At 52.7% G+C, this 17129-nt stretch overlaps 3 protein-coding genes across 4 annotated transcripts in view; all 3 read right to left on the minus strand.

Moving 5' to 3' along the window:
• Positions 1–469: 469 nt before the first annotated feature.
• CLDND2 (claudin domain containing 2) lies at positions 470–2348 on the minus strand. Its single transcript, XM_025367872.1, has 4 exons — positions 1760–2348; positions 1253–1393; positions 826–945; positions 470–584 (listed from the first exon to the last, which is right to left on the minus strand). Exons 1-4 carry the CDS (start codon positions 1926–1928, stop codon positions 511–513), a joined length of 504 nt encoding a protein of 167 aa, XP_025223657.1. The 5' UTR covers positions 1929–2348; the 3' UTR covers positions 470–510.
• A 2937-nt stretch (positions 2349–5285) lies between these two features.
• On the minus strand, positions 5286–6374 carry NKG7 (natural killer cell granule protein 7). The gene is made up of 4 exons (XM_025367715.1): positions 6044–6374; positions 5826–5972; positions 5605–5739; positions 5286–5502 (listed from the first exon to the last, which is right to left on the minus strand). The coding sequence occupies exons 1-4, from the start codon at positions 6198–6200 to the stop codon at positions 5444–5446; spliced, it is 498 nt and encodes a 165-aa protein (XP_025223500.1). The 5' UTR covers positions 6201–6374; the 3' UTR covers positions 5286–5443.
• A 7613-nt stretch (positions 6375–13987) lies between these two features.
• The window catches only part of LIM2 (lens intrinsic membrane protein 2), an 8236-nt gene continuing 5094 nt past the window's right edge, over positions 13988–17129 (minus strand). For both annotated transcript variants that reach the window (XM_025367714.1, XM_025367712.1), the window contains exons 3-5: positions 16158–16307; positions 14579–14713; positions 13988–14337 (exon numbers count right to left, since the gene is read on the minus strand). In XM_025367714.1, the coding sequence (XP_025223499.1) occupies positions 14276–14337; positions 14579–14713; positions 16158–16307 (347 nt within the window). In that variant the 3' untranslated portion in view covers positions 13988–14275. The remainder of the gene's footprint in view (positions 14338–14578; positions 14714–16157; positions 16308–17129) is intronic.

Consider the following 17129-nt stretch of genomic DNA (forward strand, 5'->3'; position numbering starts at 1 on the left):
CTCCTGGTCCTATAAACGCTTCCCAGATCCTCCTGGTCCTATAAACGCTTCCCGGTATCCCCGGATCTGCTCTCCCTCTCCAGATCCCCCACTTCTTTCCGGCCTCTCCAAGTCGCGGTACTCGTATTCCCAGGCCTCTGAATCCTCGCGTGTCGGTCTTTCTCCATCCACGTGTTCCCTGTCCTTTCCATATCCATATCCTCCCCTGTCCATGTCTCTACTTCACCTCCATGTCGTCCCCACAGCCCCTCCACACCCTCTCCAAAAGCCCACGTCCCATCCTGGCTCCGCCCCCCCCCACATGTCCCTGTTCCCATCCCAATCCGTGGAGACTTGTGTCTCCATGTCTGTGTCTCCCCGTCTCCACGTTCCCTATAGGTTCGTGTCCTTATGTCCTCCCTGAGTCTCTATGCAACTCCGTGCCTGCGTCCCCACGACCCCCAGAAAAGCACGCGGAGCCGCAGCGCTAAAAAAAAGCCGTTCCTTTATTCTGCCCCAGGCAGGCTGCAGTCACAGACACACGGGGAATCCACTGATGGCGTCGGTGCTCTGCATGATCATATCTGCCAGCAGAAAGCAGAAGCCTGGGGGGAAGGGGACGCGGGGCGGGAAAAGGAAGGTGGGCCCTGGGGCGGATGGCCTGGCGGGCCCCGGGGACTGGGGTTTGGGGCTCCAAGGGGGTCTCTGCCGGGTCTGCGGGAGTCGTTAGTGTGTTGGGGAGTGCCTGAGAGGTCCCCGGGGTTTACTGGAAGGGCAGCTGGGGAGCCTCTGGGGTGAGGGTCTTCTGGGCAGTCTCCTCCACCCTCTTCCCGCTGTGCAGGTTACCCGCGAGAATTGAGAAGGGTAAGGCCAGCCACCCAGAAAAATAGGACCAAGAGAAGAAGACGTTGTTCTTCCACGCGTTCTTCACCGTGTAGCCTATCAAGGCGGTCAGCAGCAGCAGTCCTGGGCCCCGCACAGCCGCAGGATGAGCTAGCTGGGCCTGGTGGGGCTGCACCCAGGCCACGCCCCTACAGGCCCGCCCCCTTCGATCAGACCACGCCTATCGGCTCTCGGCCCGCCTCTGGCCCAGGCCCCTTCCGGCGCCTCCCGCTCTGAACTGTGACTCGAGCCCCGCCCACCTCTCTCAGCTTCTTCCAGCCCCGCCCCTCGGATCCCACACGAGTACCTCAAGCCCCGCCCCTGGTGACCAGGCCCCTCCATCACCCCAGGGCCGCCCCGCCTGCCGGCCTGGGGCGGGCTGCAGTCTCACCGCCGAGGAAGAGGAAGGCGCTCGTGGTCTGGCCCCGCAGCGACTCGCCCTCGTGGCACCGAATCCGCAGTCCCATCACCATGCCCACCACGCCGACACCCACCGCCAGCACCATGCACGCCGCAGTCACGGCCAGCGTGGCTGGGGAGAGCGGGCGCATCAGCCCCGCGGGCGCCGCCCCAGCCGCTACGGGTTCGGCTCTCCTGTCTCCTCCCCCCAACCCGGTGTGTGAGCAGGAGCCGAGTTCCCCCGACCCGGAGTCAGGCGTTTGGACGGAGACTTGGAGGTCACGTCAGGACCTGCGGTTACTGCCGCGACCGGGACGGGGAGGGGGTCAAGGACAAGCCCACAAGTCGAGGGGCGGGGTTCGTGGCGGTTTCGGCCGAGGAGGGACAGCTGCAACTGAGCCCAGGGTGGAAGGGGTGGGCGTCTCGCCATGGGCCCAGCAGTGTCCCGAGCCCTGGGAGTCTGAAGTGCCCTCTGCCATCTGGGCGGGCGGAGCCTCACTCTGGCAGCGGATGTTGGAGCAGATGCCGTGGTTGCATTCCTGCCACAGGCCACTGTGGCCCTCTTGTTGGCGGGTCCAGTAGTTGGTGGCCGTGGAGAGCACCATGAGGACGTTGGCCACGAGGCTGAGCAGAATGCCCCCTCTCTGGAGGCTCCGCTTCACCCCCATGCCACTGAGGCTGCAGCCGGGGGCCACAAGGGCAGGATGGGCCCAGGCCCTTCCTACCCCGAGGCCCCCAGCTTAGGAGCCCGCTTCCTCCACACTCCTCCCCTAGTACTCCTGCCTGAGGTCCCTGCTTCTGGGAACCTGAAGACCCCCCTCCCTCAACAAGCATGCCTGAGGACCCACAGCCTCCTCCCTTCACACCTCGTTCCCCTTCCTGGGGACCCTGAGACTTCCCCTGAGAGGCCTCTGAGACCTTCACCACAGGCTTTGCTGTGAGGAACCTGTCTTCCCAGAGATGTCTCCCCACAGTGTAATGCCCCTTCAGCCTGTTCAGTGCCCTCCCCAGACACCCATCCACACACGCCCACCTAAGTGACTCACACCCAGCGCCCCAGGGCTCCTTAGACACAGAGCCCAGAGAGATGGGGGGAGGGAGGCTGGGTCTCTGTGAGGCCGGGGGTTCCAGAACCCCCTCCCCAGTGGCTGTTTAAAGGGATATTCACTCCCCCTACAACCATAACAAACACCCCAGCAGCTCGCAACTTAGTGACAGCTTAGATTCAGACAGCAGCTTTGGGGGCCATTACATGGTAGGCCAAGTCCTTCTTTTATCATTATTATTATTATTATTTGAGATGGAGTCTCACTCTGTTGCACAGGCTGGAGTGCAGTGGCATGATCTCAGCTCACTGCAACCTTCACCTCCTGGGTTCAAGCAATTCTTCTGCCTCAGCCTCCCAAGTAGCTGGGACTACAGGCTCACACCACCTCATCTGGCTAATTTTTGTATCTTTAGTAGAGATGGGGTTTCACCATATTGGCCAGGCTGGTCTCGGCCTCCTGACCCCGTGATCTGCCTGCCTCAGCCTCCCAAAGTGCCGGGAATACAGGTGTGAGCCATCTCTCTCTTCCAGGCTGGAGTGCAGTGGCACCATCACAGCTCACTGCAGCCTTGAACTCCTGGGCTCAAGGAAACCTCCTGCCTTAGCCTCCCGAGTAGCTGGAACTACAAGCATGTGCCACCACATCTGGCTAATTTTCACAAGATTTTTTGTAGAGATGGGGTCTCGCTGTGTTGCCCAAGCTGGTCTCAAACTCCTGGGCTCAAGCAATCCTCCTACCTCGGCCTCCCAAAACACTGACATTATGGGTGTGAGCCACCACTCCCAGTGCTTTCTTAGAAACTTCTCTTCCCTTGGCCAGGTGCACAGTGGCTCATGCCCGTAATCCCAGCACTTTAGGAGGCCGAGGCGGGCAGATCACCTGAAGTCAGGAGTTTGAGACAAGCCTGACCAATGTGGCAAAACCCTGGCTCTACTAAAAATACAAAAATTAGCCAGGCTAGCCGGGAGTGATGGTGGGTGCCTATAATCCCAGCTACTTGGGATGCGAGGCAGGAGAATCACTTGAACCCGGGAGATGGAGGTTTCAGTTAGCTGAGATCGCGCTGTTGCGTTGTAGCCTGGGCGACAGAGCAAGACTCCATCTCAAAAACAAAACAAAACAAAACAAAAAACAAGACAACAAAATTAGCCAGGTGTGGTGGTGCACACCTGTAATCCCAGCTACTCGGGAGGCTTAGGGAGGAGAACTGCTTGAACCCAGGGGGCGGAGGTTGCAGTGAGCTGAGATCACACCATTGCATTCCAGCCTGGGTGATAGAACCAGACTCCGTCTCAAAAGAAAAAAAAAGAAACTTCTCTTCCCTTGACATTCTAGGCACCCCAGAAGCTCTCCAGGTCCCCAGCTATCTAACTGCAGACTTCTGCTCCTCTGCCTTCTCCCCTTCACTTGTAAATCTGGGCATCCCTTGAAGCTCCACCCTGCACTCCCTTGCCAGGCAAGCCTCCTCACTGCCAAAGTTTGAGTGCTCCTTAATGCTCCATCCAAAACTCCTATCTCCAACCCAAGGTCTCTCCCCTGAGCCTGACTCAAGTTCTCACCTGCTCCTGGCTGCCCCTCAGGGCCTCAATCGTCAACCATATTCCATCTGAGCTTAGTGTCTTCCACCATATTAGGGATGGCCTTGCCATCCCATCCAGTTCATCGAGCCAGACCCTTGGGCACTGTCCTCACCTTCTTCTTGCCCCTCACCCTGAAAAGCCTTGGGTCCCCAAGTCCTGCTCCTCCTGCCCCTGAATCTGTCTGGCTCATTCCCTCCTTTCCTGGTTCCAGGTCAGGCCTCATCATGTCCCACCTGTTGCATTGCCAAGTTCCTCCCTGACCTTCTGGCCTCCCCTCCATGTCTACAGGGGCGTCTGTCTGGTACCCAGAGCTGATATTGTCCCTCCTCTGCCCACAATTTTTTCCCAACTTCCATCATGCTCAAGAGAAAATCCAGCATGACATTAGAGGCCATAACCCCCACCTGCCTCTCCCTCTTCATTTTCCATCTCCTGCCCCCAACATTCTATATCCTGGCCATACATTACCGTTCTTCATTCCCACAAGACTCCTGACTTTTCTGCACGTTCATCTTCAGGCCCCTCTGCCTGGATATTACCTTTCCTTGGCCCTTAAGAAGCCCCGGCCGGGCGCGGTGGCTCAAGCCTGTAATTCCAGCACTTTGGGAGGCCGAGACGGGCGGATCACGAGGTCAGGAGATCGAGACCATCCTGGCGAACACGGTGAAACCCCATCTCTACTAAAAATTACAAAAAACTAGCCGGGCGAGGTGGCGGGTGCCTGTAGTCCCAGCTACTCGGGAGGCTGAGGCAGGAGAATGGCATGAACCCGGGAGGCGGAGTTTGCAGTGAGCCGAGATCCGGCCACTGCACTCCAGCCTGGGTGACAGAGCAAGACTCCGTCTCAAAAAAAAAAAAAAAAAAAAAAAAAAGAAGCCCCTAAACATTCTCTCTCCAGAAAAGTTGTCTCCATCCCTCCACAATATGGTTAGTCTTTTTCTGGCGTTCTCCCTGCACTGGGACTGCTGTCTGGCCTGTATTAACTGCTTCTGGTCTGTAAGTGCCTCCTCCCCACCACCCCACAGACTGAGGCCCTGGCAGGCAGGGCCTGGGTGTGACCCGTGCTAGTGTCCCCAGCATGGGGAAATGTGCAAAGAGAACTGAGAGAGACTGCATGCAAAGAAGGGCCGAGTTTTGGCAAGGGATACAAAATCAGAGAGGGAGAGAGAAGGACAGAGAGCCAGCTAAAGGGAGAAAGAAAAGTGCTGGAGAAGGGGAGAGATAGACCCAGGTTGGAGCCTGTATCCACACAGGCCAGGCAGTTGCGCTGGGCAGCAGCGCCCTGCAGGCTGGTGGGCCTCGTGGGCTGTCACCTTCCCTTGGTGCTCAGCTCCTACCATGGAGCTGGCAGACGGTTGGCTTAGGTCTTGGCAGAATTAATCTCAGAATAGCCAGATTCCAGCCAAATTTTGTTGAATGAATGAAGAAACAAGTGGAGGGGCTGGGGAAGGGCTGGAAGGGTGGGGCGGATGTAGGACCAGACTTTCCGGAGGCTCCAGATGAGGCCTTTGGAATATAACGCTCAAGACTCATCTTGCCGCTCTTGCCTTCTGCTCACAAGGTTTCATAGCCAGGCCGGGGGCTGCTGCAGTGAGCACCCAGGCTCAGGGCACCTGGGAGGCCAGAAAGAGTTTAAGCACTTGCCCCTGCCCTTCATCCTCAGGGCCCCCTGTTGGCCCTCCCAAGCTCCCCAGGGCAGTGGACAGGATAGTCACCTGTGCAGAGCAAGAGGATAGCTGAGACCCAGCCCAGGTAGAAGGACCAGGAGAAGAAGGCCTGGATCTGGGGGTGTGGAGGCTGGTCCCACCGCTCGCTGGTGTACACCGCCATGGCCACTGCCATGGAGAGGGCTGGGGGCAAGGACAAGAGAGATAGCTCAACCCTTCGGCAGGAATTCACTGACTCCCGATGCCCCAGTCCAGTCCAGAGTCCTTACCTGCAGCAAAGGCTGTGATGGTTGAGACAAGGGGGCCGTGGCCTGGGGTGGACAGTGAGGGGATGCAGGACAGGACCAGGAAGCTCACGCACACCAGGCCCCACAGGACAGCCAGAATGCTGAAGCTCTGCGTCACATGAATGTAGCCTGATCGAGAGAACACCACTGAACACCCATCCCCACTGGCAACCCCTCCGCAGGACACCCATTCCCCTTACCTGCTATGATGTCCCCATGCCCCGTTGGCCAGAGGCCCGAGTGAGCTGAGTGGTTGGGACCCACAGCCTCAAACCAGAAATCGGTGCTCAAAGCAATCAGGCAGAACATCAGGCCCAGGAAGCCCACAAGCAGGGCCAGGGACCGGCAGGGCTCCATGGGGGTGAGCACGGGGCTTCTGGGTCCTGGAGGAGGAAGAGGCTGCTGATCAGACTGTTGAATCTCAGAGGGAAGGAGGCTGTGCACCCGGACTCCTGGGTCCTCGGAGCTCAACAAAGAGAGACCAGCAAGCAGTCGGGGCAGTGAGGGTTCGTGTGCTTTGTCAGATGAGGCTGGTTTGGTTTCACACAGTTCCCGGTAACTGGCTTTTCACATACCCTCCCTTCCTGGATTGCACAGGCAACGTCCTCCCTCCCCTCCCCGGGGTCCGGTTCCCCGCTTAGTGTGTGGTGGGGGAGGGCACTGAGGGTGTCAGATCATCAGTGGTTTGGGTGGTGGTTTAGAACTTGCCTCTGTCACAGGTTCTACAGCTCCCACCCCTGGAACCTTCAACACCAAGTTGGGGCTTCCTGGAAGAGGTGAGAGAGAGAGAGGCTTGGGGGCCCTGAGGTGGGAGGAAGCCAATCGGGCTAGGGTGTGCGTTAAGTGGGAGGGGAGATGTGGCTGGAGGGGACAGTTGGCGATGTGTCATGCTTTCCTGTGGGTTCTGCAGTCTTCCATTTTGGAAGAGGAAGGCCCCAAGTCTAGGGTCTCTACTAAAGGAGGGGGCTTGGGAGTTAGAACTCCTGGGGCTTAAGGAGGAAGGAGCTGGGGGCCTGAACTCCAGGTCCTGAGGGAGGAAGGGGCGAGTGGGAGCTCAGAATCCTGGGCCGCAGTTTGGAGCATATGCTGAGGGCAGGTAAACAGCAGAGAATCACAATTCTGAAAGGTTTGCAGAGAGGCAGACATACCCACATCCTCATCTGATATAATGAATTCAGTGGCATCTCTGCTTTGGTGGGGGCTCCAGCCTGGTGGCCTTTGTCACCAGGATCGGGAGGCCTAGGGGGTATTGGGAGACATAAGGATTTCGGTCGAGGGTTCTACAGCCCCCGAAACGCTAGCCTCTTCCATCCACACCAACATCAGGTCCTGGCAACACCTCACTCGTGAGCAGGTGTAAGGTGACGGTACCACAGCCCGGGTAGAAGACCCAGGAAAACTTGGCCTCTCTGTGAAACAGGGTGATATGGTTAGGCTTTGTGTCCCTACCCAAATCTCATCTTGAATTGTATCCCCATAATCCCCACATGTCTAGGTAGAGACCAGGTGGAGGTAATTGAATCATGGGGCAGGTTCCCCTCTGCTGTTCTTGTGATAGTGAGGTTTCACAAGATATGGTGGTTTTTTAAGGGGCTCTTCCTGCCTTCGCTTGGCACTTCTTCCTGCCACCCTGTGAAGACGGTACCTTGCTTTCCCTTTGCCTTCTGCCTTGATTGTAAGTTTCCTGAGGCCTCCCCCGCCATGTTGAACTGTGAATCAAATAAACCTCTTTCCTTTATAAATTACCAAGTCTCAGGCAGCTTTTGTTATTGCTGTTGCTGTTGTTGTTGTTTGAGATAGAGTCTCATTCTTGTCACCCAGGCTGGAGGGCAGTGGCAAAATCTCGGCTCACTGCAACCTCCGCTTCCTGGGTTCAAACAGTTCTCCTGCCTCAGCCTCCTAAGTATCTGGGATTACAGGTGCCCACCACTATACCCAGCTAATTTTTGTATTTTTAGTAGATTTCAGGTTTAGTAGGTTTTTGGGTTTTTACCATGTTGGACAGGCTGGTCTTGAACTCCTGATTTCAGATGATCTGCCTGCCTTGGCCTTCCAAAGTGCTGGGATTATAGGCGTGAGCCATCACGCCCGGCCAGGCAGTTATTTATAGCAGTGTGAGAATAGACTAATACACAGGGAATAGTCTGGAAGAGGACCTCTGTCTTGAAGATGAACTGGGCCAGCAGTCCCAGGACAGCTGGCAAATGTGGAGAATGGGAAATGACCTGGGAGGTTGGTTCCGCTCCTTTATTGGAGAGACTTCGATTGGCAGCCCCCATCCTTCACTCAGATCCGCACCACTCTGAGAACCAATTCATGAGCACAGGCTCCCAGAGGTGGCAGAGGCCATGAGCAGGCCAGGTCTCCGGAAAAGCTTCCAGAAATCTGCCATGGTGTGCAGTGAGTAGCAGGTCAGAGCACACAGCCTATCTGTAGCCCTGACCGCCTCCCAGACCCAAAGCCATCCTTAACCCCAAACCCAACTCCATCCCCAAACTCAATATCAAGCCCAGTTCCAACCACAAATTCAACCCATCCCTATCCCCAAAGTTAACCCTATTCCCATTCCTGAACACAACTCCAAACCCAAACCCATCCCTATTTGTAATCTCCACCCCAGCTCCAACCCCTAATTTAAGCCCATCCCCATCCTCAAATAGAACTCCATTCTCAGTCCCAACTGCACACTCAACCCCAGCCCCCAATTCGACCCCATCCCCAAACCTAACGTCATTCTAATTCCCAAACTCAACACCATCCTTATTCCCAGTTCCAACCCTTAATCCCCTTCTACCCTCAAATCTAACTCCATTCTCATTCTCATTCCCAAACCCTACCCCAATCCCTCTCCATTATTAACCCCAGACCCTGCTCCAAACCCAACCCCATCCTCTTCCTGAAACTTGACCCTATTCTCATTCCCATCCCAACCGTTTTTTTGTTTTTTGAGACGGAGTCTCACTCTGTCGCCCAGGCTGGAGTACAGTAGCATGATCTTGGCTCACTGCAACCTCCGCTTCCTGAGTTTAAGCAATTCCTGTGCCTCAGCCTCCTTAGTAACTGGGGTTACGGACTGTGCACCACCACATCAGGCTAATTTTATTTTTTTTATTTTTAGTAGAGATGGGGTTTTGCCATATTGGCCAGGCTGGTCTTGAACTCCTGACCTCAGGTGATCCACCTGTCTCATCCTCCCACAGTGCTGGGATTACAGGAGTGAGCCACTGCACCCGGCCACTGTCCTTTCATTCTTCTCTGCAACCTCTATAATTCATACGTAACTCTGCCCATTTTCATCCTCATTTCACCTCCACGTCCAAGCCTGTAACCTTGTGTCTCATCTCCCCACGTGGGTCCCACTACCATCACCATCACACCCATGCATGCGTGCACACACACAGGTGACCTGTACCTGGCTCCAGTGAGTCTCTGCACATGTAGGTGTCACAGGCTGACCATAGGCCCAGGTTCTTGGTGCCCTCTGACATAGATACCACAAGCCAGTAAGAGCTGGTGAAGGTCATCTTTTTTTTTTTTTCTTTTTTCTTTTTTTTTTTTTTTGAGACAAAGTTTCACTGTTGTTGCTCAGGCTGGAGTGCAATGGCACGATCTGGGCTCACGGCAACCTCCGCTTCCCGGGTTCAAGCGATTCTCCTGCCTCAGCCTGCTGAGTAACTAGGATTACAGGCATGCGCCACCATGCCCGGCTAATTTTGTATTTTTAGTAGAGACAGGGTTTCTCCAAGTTGGTCAAGCTGATCTCAAACTCCCGACCTCAGGTGATCCATCCGCTTCAGCCTCCCAAAGTGCTGGGATTACAGGCGTGAGCCACTGCGCCTGGCCAGCCATGGCCATCTCTTAAGAGCACAAAGGCAAGGCAGCTGTGGCCTTGAAGACGGAATTGCTCACAGGACCTCCACCTGCTTTCTCAACCAGATGTGGTCTGTGGTTGCCAGAGGAAGACCTCAGGCCTCCTTCTGAAGCTTTTCCTGAGAGCTCTGTGAAAGGAATATCTTGGGGCCCCCAAATTACTGAGCTAAAGGGGAAAGTCAGGCTGGGAATAACTCAGGGCAAACCTGCCTCTCATTCTATTCAAAGTCATCTGTCTGCTCACTGAGATAGATGCATAGCTGATTACCTCCTTTGAAAAGACTTATCAGAAACTCAAAAGAGGCCAGTACAGTGGCTCACACCTGTAATCCCAGCACTTTAGGAGGCCTAGGCAGGTGGACCACCTGAGGTCATGAGTTTGAGACCAGCCTGGGCAACATAGTGAAACCCCATCTCTTCTAAAAATACAAAAATTAGCTGGGTGTGGCAGTGCACCCCTGTAATCCCAGGTACTCAGGAGACTGAGGTAGGAGAATCACTTGAACACAGGAGGTGGAGGTTGCAGTAAACCGAGACTGTGCCACTGCACTCTAGCCTGGGCAACAGAGTTAGACTCCATCTAGGGAAAAAAAGAAACTCAAAAGAATGCAACAATTTGTCTCTCACCTACCTGTAACCTGGAAGCCCCCTCCCTGCTTTGAGTTGTCCCCACCTTTCTGGAAGAACCAATGTACTTCTTTGTTTGTTTGTTTGTTTTGAGGCAGAGTCTTGCTCTGTCGCCCAGGCTGGAGTGCAGTGGCTGGATCTCCGCTCACTGCAAGCTCCGCCTCCCGGGTTCACGCCATTCTCCTGCCTCAGCCTCCTGAGCAGCTGGGACTACAGGTGCCCGCCACCTCGCCCGGCTAGTTTTTTGTATTTTTTTTTAGTAGAGATGGGGTTTCACCGTGTTAGCCAGGATGGTCTCGATCTCCTGACCTCGTGACCAATGTACCTCTTACATGTATTGATTGACATGTCATGTCTCCCTAAAATGTATAGAACCAAACTGTGCCCCGACCACCCTGGGCACGTGTCGTCAGGACCTCCTGAGGCTGTGTCACAGGTGCACGTCCTCAACGTTGGCAGAATAAACTTTCTAAATTAACTGAGACCTGTCTCAGATTTTCGGGGTCCACAGCTCATGTCACCTGCTTGGCCACGTGGTTTTCTTAGGTCTTTGTCAGTCTTGTCTAAGCACTGTCAGATTCTTTGAATCACCCCAGGTCTCTTCCAACTTTCTCCAGCCCCTTCCAACCTCCCCCAGGCTTGAAAGCTCCTCAGTAGCCCCCATCTGCCACGGAGGACCCCAAAAAATTAGCTGGGTGTGGTGGCGTGCGCCTGTAATTCTGGCTACTCGGGAGGCTGAGGCAAGAGAATCGCTTGAACCCGGGAGCCAGAGGTTGCAGTGAGCCAAGATCGCACCACTGCATTCCAGCCTGGGTGACAGAGCGAGACTCCGTCTCAAAAATAAATAATAAAATAAAAAGCCGGGCGCGGTGGCTCAAGCCTGTAATCCCAGCACTTTGGGAGGCCGAGACGGGCTGATCAGGAGATCGAGACCATCCTGGCTAATACAGTGAAACCCCGTCTCTACTAAAAAATACAAAAAACTAGCCGGGCGAGGTGGCGGGCGCCTGTAGTCCCAGCTACTCGGGAGGCTGAGGCAGGAGAATGGCGTGAACCCGGGAGGCGGAGCTGGCAGTGAGCTGAGATCCGGCCACTGCACTCCAGCCTGGGCGACAGAGTGAGACTCCGTCTCAAAAAAAATAAAAAAAAATAAAAATAAAAATAAAAAAAAGACTAATCCTCAATTAACCTACGTTCTAATAAAGAAATGAATGCTAATGGTAAATAGTTATTATGGAAGGCATTATCTTTTCTATGGAGGCTCACTCTAGTCGTAATATTTAATGGCTATCATAATGATAAAAGGATATTAAATCTCAGTATCATTAGAGTACTTCTCAATAAATAATACTTTATGTAAGTCAATAAACAACACTATCAATTGGCCTGAATAAGTATTTATGGTTCAACAAATGTTCTTTTGAGTGATTACCGTGTGCCAGGTGCTGTCTTTGAGGATTTACAGGAAACCAAAAGCAGACACAGTCCAGCTGAGGTGGCTCACACCTGTGATCCCAGCACTTTGGGAGGCCGAGGTGGGAGGATCACTTGAGACCAGTAGACAGAGACCAGTCTGGGCAACATAAGAAGACCCCATCTCTACAAAAAATTAAAAAATTACTCAGGCATACTGGTGCATGCCTGTAGTCTTAGCTGCTCAGGAGGCTGAGGTGGGAGGCTCACTTGAGCCTGGGAGGTGGAGGCTGAAGTGAGGTGTGATCACGCTACTGCACTGTAGCCTGGGCAAGACTGAGACCCTGTCAAAAAAAAAAAAAAAAAAAAAAGCCAACATTGAATCCCAAAGTTGTTGGCTTGAGTAGCTGGATAAAAATGGGGTTGTTGGCTGGGCGTGGTGGCTCACGCCTGTAATCCCAGCACTTTCGGAGGCTGAGGTCGGTGGATCACAAGGTCTGGAGTTCAAGACTAGCCTGGTCAACATGGTGAAACCCTGTCTCTACTAAAAATACAAAAATTAACTGGGCGTGGTGGCAGACGCCTGTAATCCCAGCTGCTTGGGAGGCTGAGGCAGGAGAATTACTTGAACCGGGGAGGGGAAGTGGAGGTTGCAGTGAGCCGAGATCTCGCCACTGCACTCCAGCCTGGGCAACAGGGCAAGACTCCATTTCAAAAAAATAAATAAATAAAATAAAAAATGGGGTTGTCATTTCCTAAGATGGGGAAGACCATGGGAGGAACACATAGGGTGTGTGTGAGATCAGGAACTTATTTTTGGATATGTGAGATTGGAGATGCCTCTTCAAGTGGAAATGTTGAATAAGTAGGTTAAGTAGGTAAGTTGCAGTCCTGAGTCTGGAGTCATAATTATATCATTATTATTGCTAGAGTAAGCCCCTATAAATATGATTACTAGAATAAGGCTCGGCAAATATTTCTATTTAAATAGGTCTCTAAATTATTAGAGAAAGCTTCAATTGTCATTATGATTAGAGAAAGCCTGTATACATACAGTATTATTTTTATTTGAGGAGGCCCCAGTAAATATTATTTTAGGGAATAAACCACTATAAACATAATATTTATTAGCATAGCTGTAGTAAATAGTCTCATTAGAATCAGCCTTGTGAAATAGTCTTATTATTTTATGATAGACATTAGTAAATCTCACGGCAGTTAGCAACCATTTATTTACTTTTTCTTTTTCTTTTTTATTTTGAGACAGAGTCTTACTCTCGCTCAGGCTGGAGTGCAGTGGTGCGATCACAGCTCACTGCAACCTCTGTCTCCTCAGACTCCAGTGACCCTCCTGGGACAGGCACACACCAATATGCCCAGCTAACGTGTTTTTTGTTTTTTTTGGTAGAGATGGGGTTTTCTCATGTTGCCTGGGGAACTCCTGGGCTTCAGAAATCCACCTGCCTTGGTTTTCCAAAGTGCTGGGATTGCAGGTGTGAGACACCGCACCCAGCCAGCGTCAATTAATAGAATGAATTACTAACGAGTGAATGAAGAGAAGATCACGGTCATGAGTAGTGTGTGAAGAGCAGGTTCCAGAGGTGAAGGCTTAGGTTCTCCTTTGAACGGACGCATCATGGGAGGAGAGAGGAGGCTGGAGTCAACTGGGGGTGGCGTGGGCAGGGAGTTTTTTCAGAGATCTTTTCATTTGTCCGATTATCCTACACATCCATTTCCTGGAAGTTGAGTTGTGGTGAGCTCCTGGACAGGTACTGTTGATTGTTCCCCTCCCTGCAGAAACGGAGAAGGTGGGGCCTCCATAATACAGCACCCCTGGGCCGGGTGCAGCAGCTCGCGCCTGTAATCCCAGCGCTTTGGGAGGCAGAGGTGGGTGGATCACCTGAAGTCAGGAGTTCTAGACCAGCCTGGCCAACATGGTGAAACCCCATCTCTACTAAAAATACAAAAATTAACCAGGCGTGGTAGTGGGCCCCTGTAATCCCAGCTACTTGGGAAGCTGAGGCAGGAGAATCACCTGAGCCCAGGAGGCAGAGGTTGCAGGTAGCTGAGACTGCGCCATTGCACTCCAGCCTGGGCGACAAGAGCGAAACTCCATCTCAGAACAATGACGAAAACAACAAGAAAAACACACAAAAAAGCACCTCTGCCCACATCCACCACCCTTACAGCTGTTTCTCCCTATCCCAGCCCCTCAAGGATGAACACTTTAGTAATTTCACATCAATTTTATTAGACCTCAGAAAGTTACTCTAATGGATATTTCATTTTTCTAACGACCTGCCAGGCAGGTGGGGACTTGAGTCTTCTCAGCTCCCTCCCACAGGCCCCATTCTTCCTCCTTCCGGCCTAGGACCAGGAGTCAACCTCCCCCCTCAACCCAGAGTCCAGAACTGAGCCCACTCATTCCCCTAGGAACCAGGATTTCAGGCCTCTAGACTCTCCTCCTCCTCTTCAGTGGCCTCGCTTTAACTTCCAGATGAAGTTGGTTGACACATTTGGGCTCAGCGCGGTGTAGACAGGCGCCGACATTCATGCACCCGGTAGGCACATATGTAGAAAATCCCTGCATGAGAAGTTTAAATTGACCCCCTTAAACCCCCCCCCCAGCCCCATTTCCACCCCAAGAGAGTCCAACACCCTACTCTCTTTCTCCCTGGGTATCCATGACCCCAGACTCCATAGACCTGGAGTCTTCCTCCTGGCCCAGTGCTGAGGGACCCATGTGGGATACCCTATCATCTTCCACCCGATCTGCTGCCCACTCTGCCCCAGACACTGACCTTGCCACCCCTTGCCCCCAGTACCTGCGAAGAACGTCATGAGCACTGCCACCCAGCCCAAGATGTAGGACCAGGAAAAACGCCAGTCCCCAAAGCGGCGGCCCAGGAAGCTGACGGTGACTCCAGTGTAGATGGCCAAGGCCAACAAGACAAAAAGGGCTAGGGAGAGAGAGCAGGAGGATGCAGGTGAGACTAAGGCTGGGTGTGGTTTTGGAGATGGGCAGAGAGCTGATGATGGGGGTGGGAACTAAGATTGGGGAAAGGGGTGGAAGTGGGTTGGGGTGGGGATAAGAGTGAGGATCGGGGTCGAGTTGAAATTAGGGGTAAAGACGATTGAGGGATAGGTTTGGGATGGGGTTGGACATGGTTGTGCTTTATAATGTAACTGGCCATTGTCTCTGGTTCCTGGAAGGCAGAATCAATATTTGGAACTTCCTGAGTAATGGGAGGGTCTTTGTTATTCTTGAGCCTCTTGGGCCCAACCTGAGTTTATGGTAATGAGATGAGATGACGCAGGGTTGGATGTAGTCATCAGAGAGACCAACCAGGCCAGGCACAATGACGCACGCCTGTCATCCCAGCACTTTGGGAGGCTGAGTCGGGTGGATCACTTGAGGTCAGGAGTTCAAGATCAGCCCAGCCAACATGGTGAAACCCTGTCTCTACTAAAAATACAAAAAAAATAATAATAATAATTAGCTGGGTGTGGTGGTGTGCGCCTGTAATCCCAGCTACTCAGGAGAATCACTTGAACCCGGGAGGGGAGGTGGAGGTTGCAGTGAGCTGAGATTAAGCAACTACACTCCAGCCTGGGGGACAAAGCGAGACTCCATCTCAAAAAAGGATAAAAAAAAAAAAAAAAAAGAAAGACCAACCATGATATTAAGAGGGTTGGGGCTCTGAACAATTTCATATCCAGGAAGAAAGGAAGCTGGAAACTGAGTTCCATCAGTGGTCAACGATTCAATCAGTCATGCCTATTTAACAAGACTCCAATGAAACCTCTGGACACTGAAGCTCAGTGGCGCTCCCTATTGGTGAAAACATCTGTATGCTGGGAGAGTGACCCCTGGCTCCACGGGAAGAAGTCTTGGAAGCTCTGCATTTTGGGCTCTCCTAGACTCTGTCTCTTCATTTGCTTGGGCCTGAGTTGTGTCCTCTAGAATGAAACTATAACTGTAAGTATAGCACTTTCCTGCATTCTGTAAGTTATTCCAGCAAATTTTTGAATCTGAGTGGGTCTTGGGAACCTCCTAGTTTGTAGCCAGTGGATCAAAAGCATGGGTTGCCCAGGCACCCTGCTTGCAGCTTGTAGCTGAGGTGGAGGCAGTCTTGCTAAGGACTGTGGTCTTAACCTGTGGAGTCAAACACAAATTTTAGGTGATTAGTGCCAGAACTGAATTGTAGTACACCAGCTAGTGTCAGAATAGACCAGAACTCGAAATAGTCATGAGGTTGGTTTTGGGTGTGGGGATGGGATTAGGGTGGGGTGGGGTTGAGTGTGAGGAGGAGTAAGGGGTGAGAATGGTGTTGAGGGGTGGAGACAGATTGGGGTTTGAGATGACAGCAAGGAGAGGGGTAGGGAGAGGGCGGGCTTACTCACTTGAGGCAAAAAACATGATGCCAGCAGAGAAGGGCCGGGAGATGCGGGAGAAGGTAGGCTGATGAGTGAAGGCCATGATGCCCATGATGATGCCGGAAGTGGCGCATAGGGCAGACAGGATCATGAAGGCCCGGGTGGCATTCCAGTATGCTGTGGGAGCACCCCATGGTCACTCCCACGCCTCCCCTGCTCTAAGTGAGAGATGCTGCAACCTCTGAGATGAAAATGCCTTGCCCCTTTCCTTATCCCTAACCCAGCTCATCCTTCCCTTCTTTGCAAATGCCCTCTTCTTCACCTGGCAAACTCCTACTCATCCTGCAAAGCCTATCTCCCATGACCCCTCCTCTAGGAAGCATCTCCCCACCCCTCAGTCATCATCTTTACCCATGGCTAAAGGTTGTGACTCTCTTTGTCTGTCTCCCCCTCCAGCCTGATTGCTCCTTGAGGACAGGCACTGGGTTGGTTCTGTGTCATAAACACCCCCACCACACATTTGGTTTGCATTCTGGCCTCGGGAAATGTTTGTTGAATGAATGAATGAATGAATGAATGAATGCTGATTCCCTATATTTTCCTGCTAATTACTATTCTCTCTCACATTTCTTTCATTTCTTTTTTTTTCTTTTTCTTTTTTTTTTTTTTTTTGAGACTGAGTCTTCCTCTGTCACCCAGGCTGAAGTGCAGTGGCACAATCTCAGCTCCCTGTAGCCTCCGCCTCCGGGGTTCAAACAATTCTCCTGCCTCAGGGTCCTGACTATCTGGGACTACAGGTGCACACTACCACACCTGGATAAGTTTTGTATTTTTATTAGAGACGGGGTTTTGCCATGTTGGCCAGGCTGGTCTGGAACTCCTGGCCTCAAGTGATCCACCTGCCTTGGCCTCCCAAAGTGTGAGATTATAGGCGTGAGGCACTGCACCCGGCCTACTCTTTCATTTCTTTTTTTTTTTTTTTTTTTTTTTTTTTTTTTT

Source organism: Theropithecus gelada, chromosome 19, assembly GCF_003255815.1.
Source record: "Theropithecus gelada isolate Dixy chromosome 19, Tgel_1.0, whole genome shotgun sequence".
Taxonomy (NCBI): Eukaryota; Metazoa; Chordata; class Mammalia; order Primates; family Cercopithecidae; genus Theropithecus; species Theropithecus gelada.

Bases quoted from the DNA above. Each gene is read 5' to 3' on its own strand.
- NKG7 (XM_025367715.1), bottom strand. From the start codon at position 6,200: ATGGAGCCCTGCCGGTCCCTGGCCCTGCTTGTGGGCTTCCTGGGCCTG. The intron at 5,973-6,043 runs GTAAGGGGAATG...TCTCTCGATCAG, and splicing joins GCATGGGGACATCATAGCAG to GCTACATTCATGTGACGCAG. The intron at 5,740-5,825 runs GTAAGGACTCTG...CCTTGCCCCCAG, and splicing joins CATCACAGCCTTTGCTGCAG to CCCTCTCCATGGCAGTGGCC.
- CLDND2 (XM_025367872.1), bottom strand. From the start codon at position 1,928: ATGGGGGTGAAGCGGAGCCTCCAGAGAGGGGGCATTCTGCTCAGCCTC. The intron at 1,394-1,759 runs GTGAGGCTCCGC...CGCTCTCCCCAG, and splicing joins CTCCAACATCCGCTGCCAGA to CCACGCTGGCCGTGACTGCG. The intron at 946-1,252 runs GTGAGACTGCAG...TGCGGGGCCCAG, and splicing joins CGCCTTCCTCTTCCTCGGCG to GACTGCTGCTGCTGACCGCC.